The following is a 19,385-nucleotide window of genomic DNA, read 5'->3' as shown; positions in this document are numbered from 1 at the left end:
ATATGTGTGTGTGTGTGTGTGTGTATATGTGTTGCTTATATCCTCCAAACAAATAATCTAGTAGAGTACTGCTTCAAGAAGTTTTCTTCTTTAGCTCACATCATACAAAAAAGTACTTGTTAAAACAATAACGATGATATCTATTGTACATCTGTGCACTCATGTGTGCATGTGTGTGTGTTTGTGTGTGTATGCGCGCATGCATGCAGTGATATATCTAATAAAAACATTTCTCTAAGTAATGGGTTTTTTTAATAATTTTGTTTTGCAATTCTTTTGTGTAATTGACAACTACTGATCTTGATTTGACTTCATTTGATTTGACCATGATACAGATCTGCATATGAAGCAAATAACAGACAACAGACTGTTAGATTTTTTCCTTGTAACCTGTATAACCTTGAAATGGGTTACTTAATATAAGCAAAGTCTTCAAACCTTTGCTATTTTCTACTGGCATCTATCAACAACATTCTGACTGCAATAAGATACTTTTGTTGAGTGTGTGTGTGTATATATTATCAACATCAACATCATCAAAACTACCATACTTTTGCCAAATGAAGTTTTTTTGTTTTGCTTTCTTTTTGTTTCGTTTTTTTATAGCTTTTTTGTGTTTTTTTCTTTTTTTTCTTCTTACTTCATTTTTTAAAACCCTTTTGGTTTACATTTTCTTCACTTAAAAAAAACAAAATTTCTTATGAGCTCAGTTAAAACAGCTCTAAATAAACTGGCTGTTATCTAAAATGTAATTCCTAGATGGCTGCAGAACACATGCAAACACACTCATGTCTTGCTTCATTTACTAAGTTATTATCACCATATAAATATATTATTAAAATTTAATATCAAGAATGTTTATCTTCTGAAATTCTCTCTCACATAATGTTTACCTTTTGAATATGTCATTATACAGTGAAATATTCTAGATTTTCTTTAGTACAAGTTGACTTGAGCATTTCACTGTTGAGAAGAAAGTAAGCAATTTCGATTACAATGTTGAAAATGAAATTCTAATTTTAACCCTTTCATTACTGTATTTATTTTGAGATGCTTTGTGTTTCTTTCAGCTACTTTAAATATAACAAAGAATTTAGTAAAATAACTTAGTTATCATTCGGCTAGTGTTAAGAACATAAATTGTGACTAAGATTTGGTGGAAGATTTTAATTAAAAACTTATGAAAACAAGACATTTGTATTCAGAGCTAGAGCCGGTTTCAGCTTGGTTGGTAATGAAAGGGTTAACTATTTAACAGTTATTTCTATGCTTTTATGTTTGTTTAGGAAGTCAAGATTTGCAGCCCTGACTACATAGGAATGGATAAAAATGAAGCAGTAGGTGACTTTTTGCAACGGATCAAGCACTATGACCAGACGTATGAAAAATTAGACTATATTCATGATCGCAACATGTCTTTTATCCAGATATTTAATCAAGGGGAGCGATTTTTAGTAAATAAATTAGCAGGTAAAATTTTTTTGTTTGCTTTATAATTTTAAAACTGTTATAAATTTGTAAAATATTTTCTGTTATAATCATGATCCCATTGATCTAATGTCATTTTAGCTTCATCAAAAACTCTATGAATATGTAAATAGTTTATTTCATTTTCTTTTTAAAAAAATTATCATTTCTTATAGCAGTTATAAGATTCAGCAATTTATTAGCTTATTTTGTCGGAATCACGATCTGTGGGCATGTTGGTTACCTCTGTGTATTTGTTACTGTAACTATTTTTTTTTTTTACTTCCTTTGGCAATAAATATATTTCTGAGTAAAAACATTTGGTACTTACCTTTACTAAGGAAATTTTTGACTTTAGATTTGTCATTGGCAAAAGTATTTACTCTTGAAAAATTTAGTTAAATATTAATTGAAATTAATCATTCAAGGAAACAATATTGCTATAGTTTAATTCAGAGAGTTTAACATGTTATAAATATTTTTGAAATTTTAATGCAAAGGGATAAAAAATGTTTTCATTTATTCTTCTTAAAAACTTTTGACAGTTTTAACATCTTGTGTCACACTATAGTTATGATGCAAAATGTTTCTAAGGAAAACAAATGTACATTTATTACATGTGTCAGAAGAGTTCCTTTTACTTGCTTTAAATTAGAAAGTAAAAGTAAAGTAAAGTATTGGGTTGTGCCATAAATAATGCGGTTTTTTCAATTGCATGAACTAAAAGTTGGAAAGGGAAGGGATAAACTATCTGCATCAACTTGCTATAAAAGCAGGTAGTATGAGTTCACTAGAGGCAATAACACAATGGGAAGGGTTAGGAATATTAATGCAGTATATGAGGTTGGACAATAAGCATAAGCCAGTGCCAGCAGTGGTTCCAGAAATTCCGAGCCAGAAACTACAGCCTAGAAGACGAGCCTCATCCTGGAAGATCTGTAGAGCTTGATGAGAATGTCCTGCAAACCCTGGTGAAACAAAATCTCATTGTAACTGTTGAGGAACTAGCAGAGAAGCTTGGCTTTGGTCATTCAACCATTCATCAACACCTGTGTGCCATCAGAAAAGTCAGCAAATTAGGTCAATGGGCTCCTCACAAACTTTCCAAGTCTAATCGCATGCAAAGAGTGAATGTGTGCTCTTCTCTGCTGTCACATCTCATGAATGAACCTTTTTTGGACCGGATAGTGACTGGTGAAGAGAAATGGGTTCTCTATAAAAATGTCAAGTGCCAAAGAGTGGGTAAGAAAAGGAGAAACACTGGCACTCCCAGGCTAAAGAAGATCTTTACCCACGTAAGGTGTTGTTATCTGTTTGGTGGGATATGAAAGGTTTTGTCCACTTTGAAGTTTTAAACCCAAACCAAATGATGACAAAGGAGATCTACTGCGAGCAGCTTGAGCGGCTTAAGCTCAGTGCTAGAAGAAAAATGACCTTCGGTTTCAAGACAAAAAGGTGTTCTATCAAGATAATGCTCGACAACATACAGCGAGGATGACATTCCAAAGCCTGGAGCAGTTTGAATGGGAAACAATACTCCACCCACCATATTTGCTGGACATTGCCCCATCTGATTATCATTTATTCCACAGTCTTCAAAATCATTTAGACAGAAAAAATATGAATTCTGTAGACGAGGTCTGAACAGTACTGGAGGAGTATTTTTCATCAAGGACAAGTGAATTTTGAAAGAGAGGCCTTGTAAGTCTACTAGATAGATGAAAGATCATTGTAGAAAATGAAGGATAGTATATTTTAGATTTTAAAAAAAGGAATTTTGTTTATCTTAATTTTGAAAAATAAAAGAAGTATAAAAAAAGCCACATTATTAATGGGATGACCCGATATTATGTATATTGGTTAAATGAAAATAAATTGTGAACATAATTCCCAGGGTTAAGAAAATTCTAATGAGACAATGAGCAAAGATCTCAAATCATCTGAATGAGCCACTAAAGGATAGTAAAGAATACTATCTCAAACACTGTTTGAAATTGAAAGTGAACTCAAATACTCCCATGAAAAGGAAAGGGCAGAAAAACAAGCCAGGGCTGCAAAAAATGTAAAGACAAAGCCTAAAGCCTTCTATAGATTTCCAAAAGCTGTCTGCTTCAGCATGGTACAAGACAGGGCTACTGTTCGAAAAAATGGTTCACTGATTGTGGACCCCCCCAAAAATGAGTGAAATACTGAATGTGCAATATGGAAGTATCTTCACATCACCATTGGGACACTTGCAAATAACTATGATGAGTTCATTGACATCACAGTTCTACATGAAGGGATGAGAAGTATTGATTATATCAAAAGAGAAGAAACTGATGTAATATCAGCTCATTGATAAAATGAGCTTAAACTCAGCCATGAGCCCTGATAGTTTCCCATCAGTCCTTCTAAAGAAACGCAAAGGGCTTTAGCAAAACCACTGCAGATCTTCTTTCAAAGCTTCCTTGCAAGTAGCAGACTTTCCCCGAAAGCTAAAGGAAAGCATATGTCCTATCCTTAAAGAAGGAAGCAGAGCAGGTGCTAAGCATTATAGGCCTGTCTCTCTAACCTCTCAGGTCAGCAAAGCCAAGGAACAAATTGTCAGGAGGAAGCTGATCACATTCCTAAAAGATAATGGCTTGCTCCCTGAGACCTAGTATGGCTTACACAGCTTCTGCAGCATTATTGTTGAGTGTTGAAACAACTTATAAATCACTCAAATGTGGATGTGATATATCTTGATTTTGCAACAGCTTTTAATAAGGCTGATCAGAAGATGATATGTCACAAGTTACAAGGACTCAGTATAGTTAGGAAACTGGGAGAGTGGTTACATGACTTCTTTAAAAAAAAAACAGAAGCTCAGCTGTGGAAGACAATGCTGGCCTCTAAAGAGGCATAAATAGTGAGTGGGGTGCTTCAAGCAACTGTCCTGGGATTGCTACTGTTTGTGGTTGCTCTCTCGGACATGTCATCACAGTCAGCCACACCTACTAGCTATGCTGACGATACAAAAGTAGCACAAGCAGTCAAGGACTTTCTTGATGCTAATTGTCTACAGAATGACCTAGATGCCATAAATAAATGGGCTGAAGAAGACAACATGCAATCTAATGCAGGAAAATTTCAAGCCCTTCATTGTCAGCCCGATTTTGCTAACACACTGCAACAGAGATACTTTGAACCAAAGGGAGAAGTAACCCCAGAGTCAAATACAGTGTATGACCTAGGAATTGATATGAGCAACGGTGCCTCATTCCATGTACATATCACCAAGATGGTGTTTGTGTGCCAGTGAATTGCTGGATAGATTCTGAGAACTTTCAGAAGAAGGGAGCAGGAAATTCTGCTGGTCCTATATGGAGGACATTTATTTTCAGTCATCTGGACTACTGCTCTCTTTTATGGTCACCCTATAATGTCAAATTAATTGCTGAACTTGAAGCAGTTCAGTGGTGCTACATCAGGAAGTTGGGCTACTGGGAGAGACTGAAAGGTTTACAACTCTACTTCCTGGAGAGATATGCTGTGATATACTTATGGAGGATCCTAGAGGGGTTGGCACTAAACCTTACCAAAAAAACCTGAGAGATCTACATGGAGTGGGGGCAATTATTTTCAAGAAGCAACTTGATCTTCTGCTCTCCAAGATCCCAGATGAACCTACATCATGACAAGAAACTCAAAAGAGGGCAGCAATAACAAACTCCTTCCTCCACTAAAAGCCCAACCACATGAGAATGGCTATTGAAAAGATGAGGAGATTGGCAGTGCCCCAGTATGGCCACAGCTTTTGGGCTGAGACATGTAAAAATAAATTTTTAGTGAGTAACATTAATGTATATCTTGAGAAAATGAACATGCTGCAGAATTTGAAAACTTCTAAACTTGGGAAGTAGTTCATATAAACTGCTGAAACTGATAGTAATGTTGGCTATGATATGAAAGGATTGCATGTGTAAATGTTAATTTGTTGTTGAAACTCTTTGGCTGATTGCCAGACTTGCTACAAGTGTAGCGTGTTTATACAGTATCTTAAAATCCTTGTTTTTGCAACTACAAATAATAATAAGGATGCGTCCAAAATTAACATCAGTTGTTAGAACTTCACCTTAGTAGATTCAGTATATGTGCTGTTTATGCACTAGTTGATTGAATAATGGTAATTTCTAATATTGGCAATCCACAATCTTTAGGTGGAGTGTTTATTGACTGTCAGTACTTGACTAGTACTAGTTTCATTGACCTCAGAAACTAAAAAACCAAGTAAATCAATGCAGGATTTCATTGTAAGGGGATGTAGCTAAATCTTGCAAGACATTTAGTGTTACTTTGCCATTTCTGCTATTCTTCACTTATCGTTCACCACTCCTAGTCTCTTAATATCAGCAGGGGCCTAATTATTTTGGAGTTATTTCAAATTTGAATTTTGTTTTACTGATGTCCATGTGGAGAGCATTGCCATTGAAATCGTAATTGGAAAGGTTAGTGGGAATAAAAGAGATTGAGGAGAATCTATATGGAGCTTCAAAGAATTGAAGTTAGTATTAGGTTGGAAAGAAACTCCTGTTACATTTCAAGAGGAAGAAAAAATGTTTCTTTGATCTTAGTTGATATATTTGATCAAGATATTTTTCTCTTCATTATTGATAACATTGTCCAAGCTATTTGGCAAATTGTTGAACCTCTGGACATAAAGTTCTTCAGGTTTTGAAGCAAAGAATCATTCAGGCCTATTTTTAACTGTTTTTCTGCTAAATAATATTGCAATGATTTGAAAAGATAATAGTCAAATTGAGCAAGGTCAGGAGAGTAAAAAGGATATGGCAAAACTTCCATTTTTTGTACCATAACCTTTTCCTGAGTGACTTGGGCAATATATGGTCTTGCACTATCATGTAAGAGCAACACCCTTTACTATTGACCAATGCTGGGCACTTTTTCTGAAAATTTTTTTGCATTGTCTTTTATTGTCAATACTTCTCTACAATGTTTTGTTTTCATTTAACACTTCATGATAGGCAACACCCTTTGTCCCATCAAAAACAGAGCATAACTTTTTCCAGTTGCAGTCCTGGTTTAGGGATGAATTCTTTTTTTTAATCAGGTGCTGACTATTATTGTTTTCATTGGATATGATTATAGAAAACATGCTTTTCATCACATGTGACGATTCTACCCAGGAAAGGTTCCGTAGCAAGTCAACTCTTTAGTGACAAGTAGAGAGCAACTCTTTGATTAAGCTGAGAAGTAATCAGATGATGAGGAACTCACTGACCAAATGTAGACACTTTTCCTAGTTCATGGTATTTTATGATCAACATGTGACTTGTATTGAAATACTTTGCTAATTCTGGTGCAGTTTGCTTTGGATTTTCCTCAAATACAGTCTTCAAAAGCTCATTATTGACAGAACTTGGTCATCCAGATCCAGAAAAATCTGCAAGGGAAAAACTTCCTAAGCAAAACTGACCAAACCTTTACTAGCATGTCCAAATATGTAAAACTTCATTTCCATAGACAGAACAAATATTTGTAGCTGCTTCCATTGCTAAAGACATCCTTTTGAATTCACATTGCATGCATTTGTTTGATATGGGTCTGACCTAAATTCATTTTAAAAGGGTAAAAATTGATATGAATTTAACCACTATAGTATAAAGTAATCTTCAAAGAAAGGAAAATACATTAGCAAAAAGTCAATGCTTATTTTACTAAATATGACAGGACTTTCTTTCTAGCTTAATATTTATCAGTAATGTGCACAATAGAAAGAGTTTTGCAATGTTTATGTGGGATTGAGAGGAGAGAGAAAAGTGCTATTGTATTAGGTTGTCCAGAAAGTTCTGAGCATTTTTTAATATGCAAAAAAAGAATTTGAATAATTGACCTTTCAATAAATTTTATTCAAAGAAATAATTTCCATTATTATTAATGACCTCAGGCAATTTAAATATTTTATCAGAATAAAATTTGACTGGTTTTGAAAAAAACGAGTTACCTAGATAAATTTTGACTCCATGTAAATTGTTAAGTTTTTCCTTGCAATGAGTTCTGTAGAGACAAAAACAAGTGGTAGTCGGATGGCACAATATCAGGAGAATATGGTGGATGGGGTAAGAGATCCCAGCCAAGTTCATGTAACTTTGTTTGGGTAACCAAAGACACATGTGGTCAGGCATTGTCTTGTTGGAACACTACCCCTTTCCCATTGGTAATCTTGGGCCTTAATTTTTTGATTTTTTTTTTTATCTGGTTCATATTGGCTAGCTGATGACAGTACACATCAGAATTAATGGTCTGGCTTTGTGGGAGAAGTTCATGATAAATAATGCCTTTATGATCCCACCAAACACAAAGCATAACTGTTTTTGGAGTGGATATTTGTCTTTGGTTGCTGTTTTGGGGAATCCTTATGCAAACTCCAGGATCTTTTTCACACTACATTTTCATACACAATCCATTTTTTGTTTCCAGTCACAAGTTGTTTAAAAAAGGCATGCTTTCATTCCATTTCAAAAGAATATCACAAACGGAATACCAGTTCTGAGAGTTTGTGAGGGATCCATACATTATAGCAAGAAATGTATCCTAGCTTCACTAGGTGTTCATGAGCTGTACTTTTAGAACATCCAACTTCTCTGCAAGTTCTTTAGTCAGGATATTTGAGTTTTCTTTGATTTTTGCCTTCAAAACATCTTCATCCAATTTTGAAGGTCTTCCACTGTGACTCATCCTCCAAGCTAAACTCTCCAACTTTAAATTTTGCAAACCACCTCCAGCATCATCACGATAAACTTCACAAATGTTTTTGCAAATCTTTGCAGCATTTTCTCCTTTTTTAAAAAAGAAAAGCATTATAATGCGAATATGAAATTTTTAGTTATCCATTTCAAATAAAGTGTAACTGGAATGAAAGATAAATCGATTTTTAGTCAGGAGCAAAGAAGAGATGCACTACCACTTCAAGCAACACCAAAGTTTTAACTGTGTTATGTTTCAGGTGTGTTCAATGAGGCGTTAAAAGATTTAGCTTAAAAACGCTCAGAACTTACCGGACGACCTAATAATTATAAAAGTAACACTGACAACATTCTATATTACTGGACTAGCACTTGAAAGGTGTCAAAAAAAAATGTCCTCTGAGTATTATAAACAATACCAGTGGTCAAAAGAGATGTACCATCACAAAAATAAGAGCAGTTCTCCAGGGAATATTTGGGCCTAATATACTTTCAGCAACAGCTTAGACTTGTGTTTTTTTATTCTAACATGTAAGCTGTCATAGATATAGTTTTTGCAACATCAATCATTGTGTTGGAAATCAATCAATCAACTATTTCTCTTATTATTGTTTCTTCATTTAATCTTTTTAATATAAAATCCAACTCAGTAACATGTTCTTGAATTCAGTTCCCACCAAACTTGTTTTCATCTTTCACCCTTCTGAGAGTCTAGAAAATGAAAATTTTTTGTTAGAAATCAGTATTTTTTCTAGGTTTAAGTTTACAAAAGATTTTCAAGTTTCATTGCAAAATTATAGCAATATGGCCCGGGGGGGTTCTGGCCGTTAATGTAGATATTTTTAGTCATTTAAACAAATATATATATACTCTCAATTAGGAACATTATAAGTACTGGGCTTGATATTAGTGACTAAAACTCAATGACTTAAACAAGGAAGAAAATAAAAAAGAATGTTATTTAACCCTTTTATTTCCACATTAGGGTAACATACAGCCTGTATTTTTTGAATTTAAAAACAATCAAGGATTTGGAGAAATTACTAAAATAAATATTTAATAGTATTAAACTGGTGCTTGGAACATAAGTTTACCAAATATTTTTTGCAGAGAATTATGAAAGCCAGTATTAATTTATGTTAAATTTTAGAACTGGAAGTTTTGTATCATAGAATTATAGATAGTTTTGAATAGGTCAACTCAATTCTAAGTCTTATATAAATTCGTTTTTTTTACTTTGCCAACTAAACCACAATACATACTGATTTAATTATTTTAGTATTTCTAATTAACATGAATTACTTTGTTCATATTTTCAGGACATCTTCAAAGCCGTGTTGTATACTACCTCATGAATATTCATGTCCTTCCAAGAACAATTTACCTCACTAGGGTTTGTAAATATAATCTTCTTGTCCTTAATGCTAAAATGATATGCAAATATCTTGGTCAATGATTCCAATATATTATTTCGTATCAGAATATTATGCTTAATTAATCCTAGAAAATTACTATTTTTAAATCTCACAACAAGAGATATTCAGCAACAGTACTTTGTAGTAAAGATTGTTTGCCAACATAACATGGCAGTCCTGGTTTAGGATGAATGTTGCTGTAATTTAGCCCTAGGAGACATCGTCTCCTGCTGGCTATACAACACGATCTGTGTCCTTATATTTTCGAACAAGGGAATCTAGCACCCCCACTCAGCTCAAAACAATATCTGTGTATTGTGATTTCCAGGTTATTTCCCTTCATCAGCACAATAACTGTTCGGCTAGAGGTTTATTCTTTATTACAGGCACAATGCCTAAACACAGAGGGAACATACACAGACATGTGGGAACAAAAAACACATGAAAGGATGAATGTAAAATGAATTAAATCGTGCTCCGAGATGAAACCGTAAATTCCTTTTTCCTTTAAAACTTTACATTTTAAATAACAATTTCCAGCCCCGCTGCGAGGCAAAACCGCGACTTCCCTTTTCGTTTTCACTTTACAATTGTAAAACATTTTAAACAAATGTTCATTCAATAGTTACAGGATTTACTTATTTTCCTTCTTTTTTTTTTAAACAAAAAGTTTAACAAAATGTCTTTCACAGTCTTTAAAATAAATCACGACTTACCATTTCATCTTCTCCTTTTTATCCACATAATTCACCACAGAGGTGCGAGGTTCAACATCCACCCAGTGGATGTTGAGCCTCACATATGAACTCTTTCATAATGTCTTTCACTTTTGAAACTCTTTTAACTTTTCGGTGTCCTATTTCATTAAAAACCTTACTTCTGTTTGTGTCTTGTGTGTTTGTTTTCTGTCTCTGTATTTCTGTAATTCTTGTAATTGTGTCTGCGTGTTCATTTGCCTCTAATTCTCTGTGTTTCGTCTGTTTTTAGGTTTCCGTAATTCTGAGTTATCTTGTTTCTGTTTATCTACACTTCTGTGCTTTTGCATATCTGTGCGATTGTGTGTCTCTGGGTTTGAATGTTTATGTACTTGCAAGTCCTTTACTGGTGATCCTACTGGTAAATCTTCCCCGTTTCTCATCGTAGGTTGGATTACCTCTTCCATTGCTTTGTACTTCTTCAATTCCACTATTGTTGGTGACTTCCTCCTCTCTCTTTTTCTTGCTTTCACCCCCCACAAAATTCCTGTCTTGTTCTGTTATCTGTTTCTACTGTTTCTCCACCATTATATTCTCCTGAATACTCTCCTCTACAATTTCCACTGCTGCTCTAGGGCATTTCTTTCTCAAGTGCCTTCTTTCACCACATTCGTAACACTTTGGGGGTCTCCCCTCCAACATTATCTTCAGCTTTTCTTCATTTGGTAGCTCTAAAGTTTCAGGTATTTCGTTGTTATATTTTGGGCTCACTGCACAAATTATCTCTAATCTGTAGCCCCACAACTTCACTTGTTGGGTTCAGCTTATCATGCCCATCTTCACGTCTTCGCTTTACTTCCTTATCTCTGAATAAAAAATTGTGGCTATTATCCACTCTGGATCTATCCACAGTAGGATTCTTCCCACCCTAATTCTGACAATTCTTTTGTCCAAACAGTTTGGCATCAAAGTCCATTTTTCTCCCTGTATCATTCTGTTGGAGGTTTTTTTCCACCTCCTCTTCTGATATAAAGGTTACCACTATAGATGCATATCTCTTTCCTCTCATAAAGAACACTATGCTGTCTCCTATATGTTCTTCCAAAATTTCTTCTATTTCTTCCTGGGGAATGTGTTGAATTCTTCTATTTTTATTCAAAGATGTTCTGAATATGACCGTCTACTTTCCCATTTTCACTTTTTCCTCCTCTGGCAGGGTCATTTTTATATTTGACCTTTCCTTCTCTACCATACTACTATATTTCTTTATCAGCTCTCCATTCCACTACAACATCTCCCGTTTCAGCATACATGGGTGTAGAGGAACTTGACCTCCAGTAGCTTCTGCATAACTTCTCATTTTTCTCACTTATTCACTACCACCCAACAATGGTGGCCTCGCGCAAAAAATTCGGCTAGTTTTTCTAAAAACAACAAAAGATGTTGTTCGGCTTGAGGTGGCACTGCCAAATTCTCGTTCAAAATATATAGTCTTCAAAGTGACAACTAGTCATTGATCTATAAATTAGAAAATTACTATTTTTAAATCTCACAACGAGAGATATTCAGCAACAGTACTTTGTAGTAAAGATTGTTTGCCAACATAACATGGCAGTCCTGGTTTAGGACAAATGTTGCTGTAATTTAGCACCAGGAGACATCGTCTCCAGCTGGCTATATAACAAAATCTGCGTCTATAAGGACACAGATTGTGTTATATAGCCAGCTGGAGACAATGTCTCTTGGGGCTAAATTACAGCAACATTCGTCCTAACCCATGACTGCCATGTTATGTTGGCAAACAATCTTTGCTTAATTAATCCTGTTGTGGAAAAATTATATTAAAATAAAATGGAAATTATTTTAAACTTTTATTTTTATTTCGTTTTTCAGCATGGAGAAAGTTTGATGAATCTGGAAGGGAAGATTGGTGGTGATAGTGATCTCTCTGACCGTGGATGGCAGGTTTGAAGAATTGCTTCCAAAGCTATTTGAATGAGGCTACATTAACAAGACTGAATTTGTTGTGTTAATTTTAAATTATGATTAAATATGACTTGCAGTATTACGTAATATAATAGCCTTGAGTTATTTCAACTTCTAGAACTTTATTTCTTAGTTACTTCAAAAGTTATGTGGCGAGATGAGTGTAAAAGTAATTTTAGACATATTTTTAATACGGATTATTACAGTCCTGAGATTTGATCCTGTATACTAAGTTAGTTATGTGCAAACTAACTTAGTGAGCTGAAAAGGATTTTTAACCAACTGAAATAAAACATAATGACCAGTCATTAGCAATAAGGAATTATCTTTCTTTAATTCCTATGAAAGCAAAGAAGGCAACTGAAATTTAAATTGATTAAAGATTGAATGGAGAACATGCAATAGGGAGTGAGTCTGATCTTTGTTAAATCTGATAACACCTGATATTATATTTTGGTTTTATTAGACCTTCTCTGCTAAGAAAAACATTTAGCATTATACTGTTAGTTTTTGTGGCTTTTAAAAAAGTTTCTCATTTACTAAACCTGTTGATTTATTTACTTTCAGTATGCTAGATCATTATCTGAGTTTGTGAAGAATGAAAATATCCAAGATCTTAAGGTATGGACAAGTGAAATGAAAAGGACAAAGCAAACTGCTCAGTATATTGATAGTCCTACAGAGCACTGGAAAACTTTAAATGAAATTGATGCTGTAAGTCTTATATTTTTAATTTTACTTTTATTTATTTATGTTATGGTTTCAAATTTCACCGTAGACTAATTTGAAATCTATAAAATTAATCAAAACTTTTGTATAATTATATATAATGTTCCTTCACATTATTACAAAATTCGTTATTCCATTAAATAAGGCAGCATTTAACAAGATATTTTTTAAATGATGGTTTACGAATGGTATGCCATTTTATTGATATAATTCAAGCTTCAGTGTCTAAATCTCAAAAATCTTGAAAGCTAGGATTAAGATGAAGATAATCTGTAAGAAACTGTAGGGGTAATATGAAATTTGTTTTTATAAGGCAAAACTGGTATAAAATAAGGATTTCGAAATTTTTGTTTGTTTTTGTTTTCATGTTATATCTAAGTTGTCTCATGCACCAACATATTCAAGATACTTTTTCTGTTATTTATAGGGCATCTGTGAAGGCATGACATATGAAGAAATTCATGAAAAGCATCCAGATGAATTTGCCCTCAGAGACCAAGACAAATTCCATTACAGATATCCCGGTGGTGAAGTAAGTCTCTGCGTACACATACACACACACATATGCATTCAATGTCTGTTTTTCACTGCTGGTATAGGTTAGATGGTTTAACAGGATCCAACAAGCTGCAGGGCTACTCTATGTCTCCAATATTGGCTTCAGCATGTTTTCTAGGGCTGGATGCCTTTCCTAATGTCAACCACCTTACAGTGTATACTAGGTGCGTTTTTTTATGCTAATGACACTAGTGAGGTTGCCAAGTAAGTTGCAAGGTAAAAAGGATGGAAAGTGAGGAAGAAATGTTCTCATGATTAGGGAGAGGTAGGCAGCTTTATGCCAGGTCCTGAGAGGCTAAGTATGATAGGACAAGCACAGATGTCTTGCTATAGTGGAGGTACATGGCTACCTCACATTATATAAGGGTGACTAGTAGTAAGGGAAAAGATAAAGATGGTAGTGGTGGGGTGTCAGAGTAAGCTCTCAAAGTACCAGGAGGCGAGCAAAAGAGAGGATGCAGTCAATGGATCAGGTGGAGAGAGGAGAGAGTAGCTGATGGTTAGAGATGTAGGTAGTGGTGAATGTATTGAATGACATGCAAGGGTGGACGTGCAGTTGGTGGGTATTATCAGTCTGGAGAGTGGGGGAAAAGGTAAGAGTGATAAAAGTGACTCAGGAAAGAGGATAGATCAAAACATAAGGGGGATGTGCAAGGTGTAGGAGTGGCAAAGAGGGAGATGTGGGGGTACATTTTTATCTTCATTATCATCATCATCATCATCTAATATCCATCTTCCATGCTGGCATGGGTTAGATGGTTTGACAGGAGCTGTAGTTCAGAGAGCTGCACCAGGTTCCATTGTCTGCTTTGGCATGATTTCTACAGGTGAATGCCCTTCTCAATGCTAGCTACTTTACAGTGTACTAGGTGCTTTATATGTGGCACTAGGAGCTTTTTACATGGCAGACACACCAGTAGGGGCACCAAGTAACTTGTGACTTAAAGACCTCTCAGCTGGGAGAGAGAGTGGAACTGTGGGAAGTGACTTTCTCCCAGGTGAGAGGTTAGAGTACATTTAGATATCACTATGAATTTTTGAAAATATTTAAATCTAATTTCTACTGTACTTTTCATACCTCATTTGTGAAATTTTTAGTAAATATGACAATTTGAATGGTCAGCAAGTTGGTTAAAATCTAACCTAATTGGCTTAAATGAATAATTAACCATATTTGTGATGTTATATTTTTGAAACTGAGGTGATAATTACCTTCAAATTACACAAATTAATAGTGTCTATGGTATAGCAGTTGCCTTCTTTTTTTTTTAAGGTTCTTTGAAAGAAAACTCCTTTTTTTGCTATTTTAAAAATATTTATGCAATGCCCATTTGGTTCATTTTGTTGTGTTTCCAGACCTAGCTAAATCCAAAAGTACAGACGACAGGGACTTGCATTTTAGCACATATGTAGTAGGTATAGAACTAAATAAATCCTGAAATTTTGGGACATGATACCACCATCATCATCATCATCATCATCATTTAACATCCATTGTCCATGCTGGCATGGGTTGGATGGTTTGGCTGGCTCACTGGAAGGCTGTGCTAGGCTCCAGTCTGATTTGGCGCAGTTTTCTACAGCTGGATGCCCTTCCTAACACCAACCACTCTGAGAGTGTAATGGGTGCTTTTATGTGCCACCAGCACAGGTACCATTTGCATGACTCTGGTATCTGCCACGACTGCGATTTTGCAGTCAAATTTTGGCACAAGACCAGCAATTTCAGAGGAGGGGTTAAGTCGATTACATCAACCCCTGTGTTCAACTGGTACATATTTTATTGACCCTGAAAGGATGAAAGGCAAAGTTAACCCCAGTGGCATTTGAACTCTGAACATAAAGAGAGATGAAATGTTGCTAAACATTTTGCCTGGCATGTTAATGATTCTGCCAACTTACCACCTTAATGCTACCTTGTATATTAAAGGTTTATGAGTCAATAATGTGTCCTACATTGTGTTAGCAATGTGTTGTTTTCATTTTTTAAAGTTATCTCTACAGATATTCTGTAGAATTTAGAGGCAGCACTGAAAGTTAAAACATTTTGTATACAAATACGTCTATGTAAACAATGCAATCAAAAACAGAAAAGTAAGTAATGGGTGGATATGCATTTTTCAGGTATTACTACTCCTTTTTCAGCACCACAATTCACTAACTTTCCACAGATACATTGCTTAAATAGCCACTAAGTTTAGTGGTGTAACACAATTGGATTGCCCAATTTCCATATTAAACACATTCCTGGCAACTTGTTCATCATCATCATCACCACCATCATCATCATCACCACCATCATCATCATCATTGTTTAATGTCTGCTTTCCATACTGGCATGGGTTGGGCGGTTTGACTGAGGACTGGCAAGCCAGAAGGCTACACCAGGCTCCAATCTGATCTGGCAAGGTTTCTACAGCTAGACGCCCTTCCTAACGCTAACCACTCCGAGATTGTAGTAGGTGCTTTTTACGTGCCACTGGCATGAGGGCCAGTCAGGCGGTACTGGCATCGACCATGCTCAAATGGTGCTTTTTACATGCCACTGGCATGGGAGCCAGTCAGGCAGCATTGGTGACAACGAAGCTCGTGCCATGAATTGCTGATAGGGACACCGTATGTTGTTTTGCAACCATAATATACTACCAAGTGTATTGAAGGTTTATAAGTCAATACTGTGTCATATTTTGTGTTAGGGTTCACTGCTTTCATTTTTCAATTTATCTCTGCAGATTTTCTATAGAATTTAGAGCTAGCACTGAAAGTTGTGACATTTCATATATGAATATGTCTATGTAAAGAATGAAGCCAAATATAGAAAAATAGGTAACAGGGGTATATACATGTTTCAGGAGTTATTGCTACACATGTATATAGAAACCAGGCATAACATGATGATATTAATGAAGCACAGACTGGTTTCAACCTTTTTATAATCTTTGACCTAAAAATGACTTGTTTTAAGGTCACAGTCACCTTTTCAACCCAGATGATGAAATGCAACTATTTATTGATAGCATTAAAATTGGACAATACCTTGATAATGTTTATGCAGAAAGCTTGACTGTCACAACTTTCCTTTGTCTGTTCTTTTGCTCTTCTATATTTTGCATACATATGCTGTCAATATTATTGTTATCAATAAGGTCACATTATCCAGGATTGTAAGCTGGTAAAAAAAAAAAAAAAAAGAAAAGCCATCTTGCTATAGAAGTATTGTTCTATTCTTTTAAGTTCTGAGATAAATTTTACCTGTGCTTTAAATTTCTCACTTTCGGGCAAGTACTATTTGATTTTGTATGTTTGCAAAATAAATCAATATTTTAATAATAATCTTCCTTATAGCTTCTTTTTGGAATTAAGCTAATGGTTTACCAATCATTTCAATTTTATTTTCAGTCTTACCAAGATTTAGTTGCACGGTTAGAACCTGTTATTATGGTAAGTTTGTCAATTCTTTTAACTTAAAATGTGAACCTTTGAGCTACTTAATATTAAATGAGTATAAATATGATTCATCTTACCAGCCCTTTGTGAAACAAATCTTTTTCTATGAATTTTTTTTCTCTTTTCTGAAAACAAAATACCATTCTTTCATTTGAATGAATTATTTAGTAAATTTATGTTGAAAATATTTTGGTTTATTGAGACAAATATTCAAATTAGTATAAAGTTGGATAGGAAAAATTTATCAAATTAACAAATATAGTTTATTTTTGATTGGTAGCATCATAGGCTTTTTATGCATATATATGTTGATGTTTCTAAATGAATAAAAGTTCTCTGGTGATATAATTCATTTGGTAATTTATATATAGGAGCTTGAACGACAAGAAAATGTTATGGTAATTTGTCACCAAGCAGTTGCCAGATGTCTGCTTGCATACTTCCAAGACAAAAATTCTGGTGAGTTTAGAATTTTGTTATAATTATTAACTTTACATCAAAAGATTGTTTTGCTTTCAGTTTTGTGTGTGTGTGTATGTATGTGTGTCTGCTTCCACGGAGATATTGTCATAATTTCAGAATATGCTTTTTGCAAGTTCTATTCATTAATTTGTCATTATAATTTTATTTTCCTTTCTAATATGAATAACTCTTATTTAATTTGATTTTACCTGTGTATAATTTTTACTTGTTCTTTGAAATGTTTTAAAGAAAGTCGTAATGAAATAAATGTCATTTTCTTTCAAAGTAATATTTCATCTTATTACTGATTCTATATACAATGATATTTCAGTAGCTGCTGTCACTTTATAAATAAAAAGGAAACATCTTTATTAGTACTAATTTTGTGAACTTGTATTCTTGCACTGTGAAGTTTATGTGAGATATAGATTGAAAGTTACAATTATTTTCTTCAGCATTGTTTATAAAAGACTTTCCTATTTGTTCATAACTGGAAATTTTACAACAATCTTATTCTCACATTCTAGCAGTGAAAAGTGGATCTAAAACAATATATATATATATATATATATATATATATATATATCAATAAAGGTAGTGCTCCAGCATGGCCGCAGTCAAATGACTGAAACAAAAGAATAAAAGAATTTGTTCACATCTGTCCAACAAATGGTAATGTGAAATTCTGAATGACAGTTTGTGAAAATTTTTCCAGATTTAATAAAATGTGTGATGTGTGTACAAATATATATGTACATATAGTCATCATATTCACATCATCATTATTTTAATGTTTGCATTTGCAAGCTTGTGTGGGCCAGATTCTGTCTACCAAATTCACTCTCAAGGCTTTGGCCAGCCTGGAGTTATAGTAGAAGACATTGGCCGAAGATGCATGGTGGGACTGAATGCAAAACCATGTGGTTGCAAAGCAGACTTAAGCACACAACTATGCCCACAGCATGTATATATTGTGTGTGTGTTTGTGTCTATTTACATTGGTAGTGTATCCAACACATTCTGAGCATCAAATGGTCCTCTTACACACCTGATGCTCTTATACTTAAGTGAGCTTCACCAATTTCGAGTAAAGAATAATTTTGAATTGGATGTGTTGGGCTGGTCATGTTGTCAGAATGGAGGATGGAATGATGCTTAAACAGGAGCTGACCAGAGGTAAAATGCCACTCCATAAACCAAGGAAGCAAGTTCAGGATGCTATATAAGACAATTTCAGATGCTTCTCAGTTATCCGCATCTATATCCAAAGCTTTAAAATTACTCAGTAAGCAAAACTCAGGTAGGAATCCAGCTGGAATTGAAGTACAGTTTGTGTCAACGATTTCTTCTCTCAACAGCTGTATTACTTGACCACCTAAACTTAAATGAATCAGGGAGAAATCAAGCAGCTTGTGAGATGGTTTTGCTGCTATGTCATTTGCAGCACATTTGTAAAGAGTGTGGATTAATTTGCAAGTCAGCTGGCAGCCTGATTAGGCATGGTAAAATACAGGAAGTCTGAACTCAGCCAGTGATGCCAGAAGACAGACAGTTCAAGTGTTGCATCTATGAATGTACTGGCAGACGGGAAACTGAGCTGAAGAGCCACCTGCCTACAAGTGTTTGTACAGGGTTCAGTGAATGGATGACACGTTTCTGACAAGATGGAGCAATCAGCATAATGTGTCTGTGTGTGCATATATATAACCATTGTTACCACTGAAAATTTTTAAGTGTGGATTTTCATGAACTTTGGTTCTTTTCTCTAAATTATAAATATATATATATTATATACTGTGAAACTTAATTTAATTTTAATTTTTGATAAATTGAACTTAATTGAGTTTTTACCTGTAAATTTGGATTTTTATCCCTAATATTATTATCATTATATATAT

The 19,385-nt window shown here is 34.5% G+C and overlaps 1 protein-coding gene across 12 annotated transcripts in view; it reads left to right on the top strand.

Annotated features, from left to right (window-relative positions):
* Positions 1-19,385, top strand: part of LOC106883142 (6-phosphofructo-2-kinase/fructose-2,6-bisphosphatase) — a 160,856-nt gene that overhangs the window by 85,627 nt on the left and 55,844 nt on the right. For all 12 annotated transcript variants that reach the window (XR_008263976.1, XR_008263975.1, XM_052967237.1 and 9 more), the window contains 7 exons: positions 1,287-1,470; positions 9,515-9,588; positions 12,199-12,270; positions 12,859-13,005; positions 13,448-13,552; positions 16,978-17,019; positions 17,397-17,484. Coding sequence is in view for 10 of the 12 variants with exons in the window: in XM_052967237.1 (XP_052823197.1) it covers positions 1,287-1,470; positions 9,515-9,588; positions 12,199-12,270; positions 12,859-13,005; positions 13,448-13,552; positions 16,978-17,019; positions 17,397-17,484 (712 nt within the window). In the remaining 2 variants the exon portion in view is untranslated. The remainder of the gene's footprint in view (positions 1-1,286; positions 1,471-9,514; positions 9,589-12,198; positions 12,271-12,858; positions 13,006-13,447; positions 13,553-16,977; positions 17,020-17,396; positions 17,485-19,385) is intronic.

Source organism: Octopus bimaculoides, chromosome 4 (assembly GCF_001194135.2).
Source record: "Octopus bimaculoides isolate UCB-OBI-ISO-001 chromosome 4, ASM119413v2, whole genome shotgun sequence".
NCBI lineage: Eukaryota > Metazoa > Mollusca > Cephalopoda > Octopoda > Octopodidae > Octopus > Octopus bimaculoides.
Note: the sequence above shows the minus strand (reverse complement) of the source record. Positions and strands in the feature narration are given on the sequence as shown.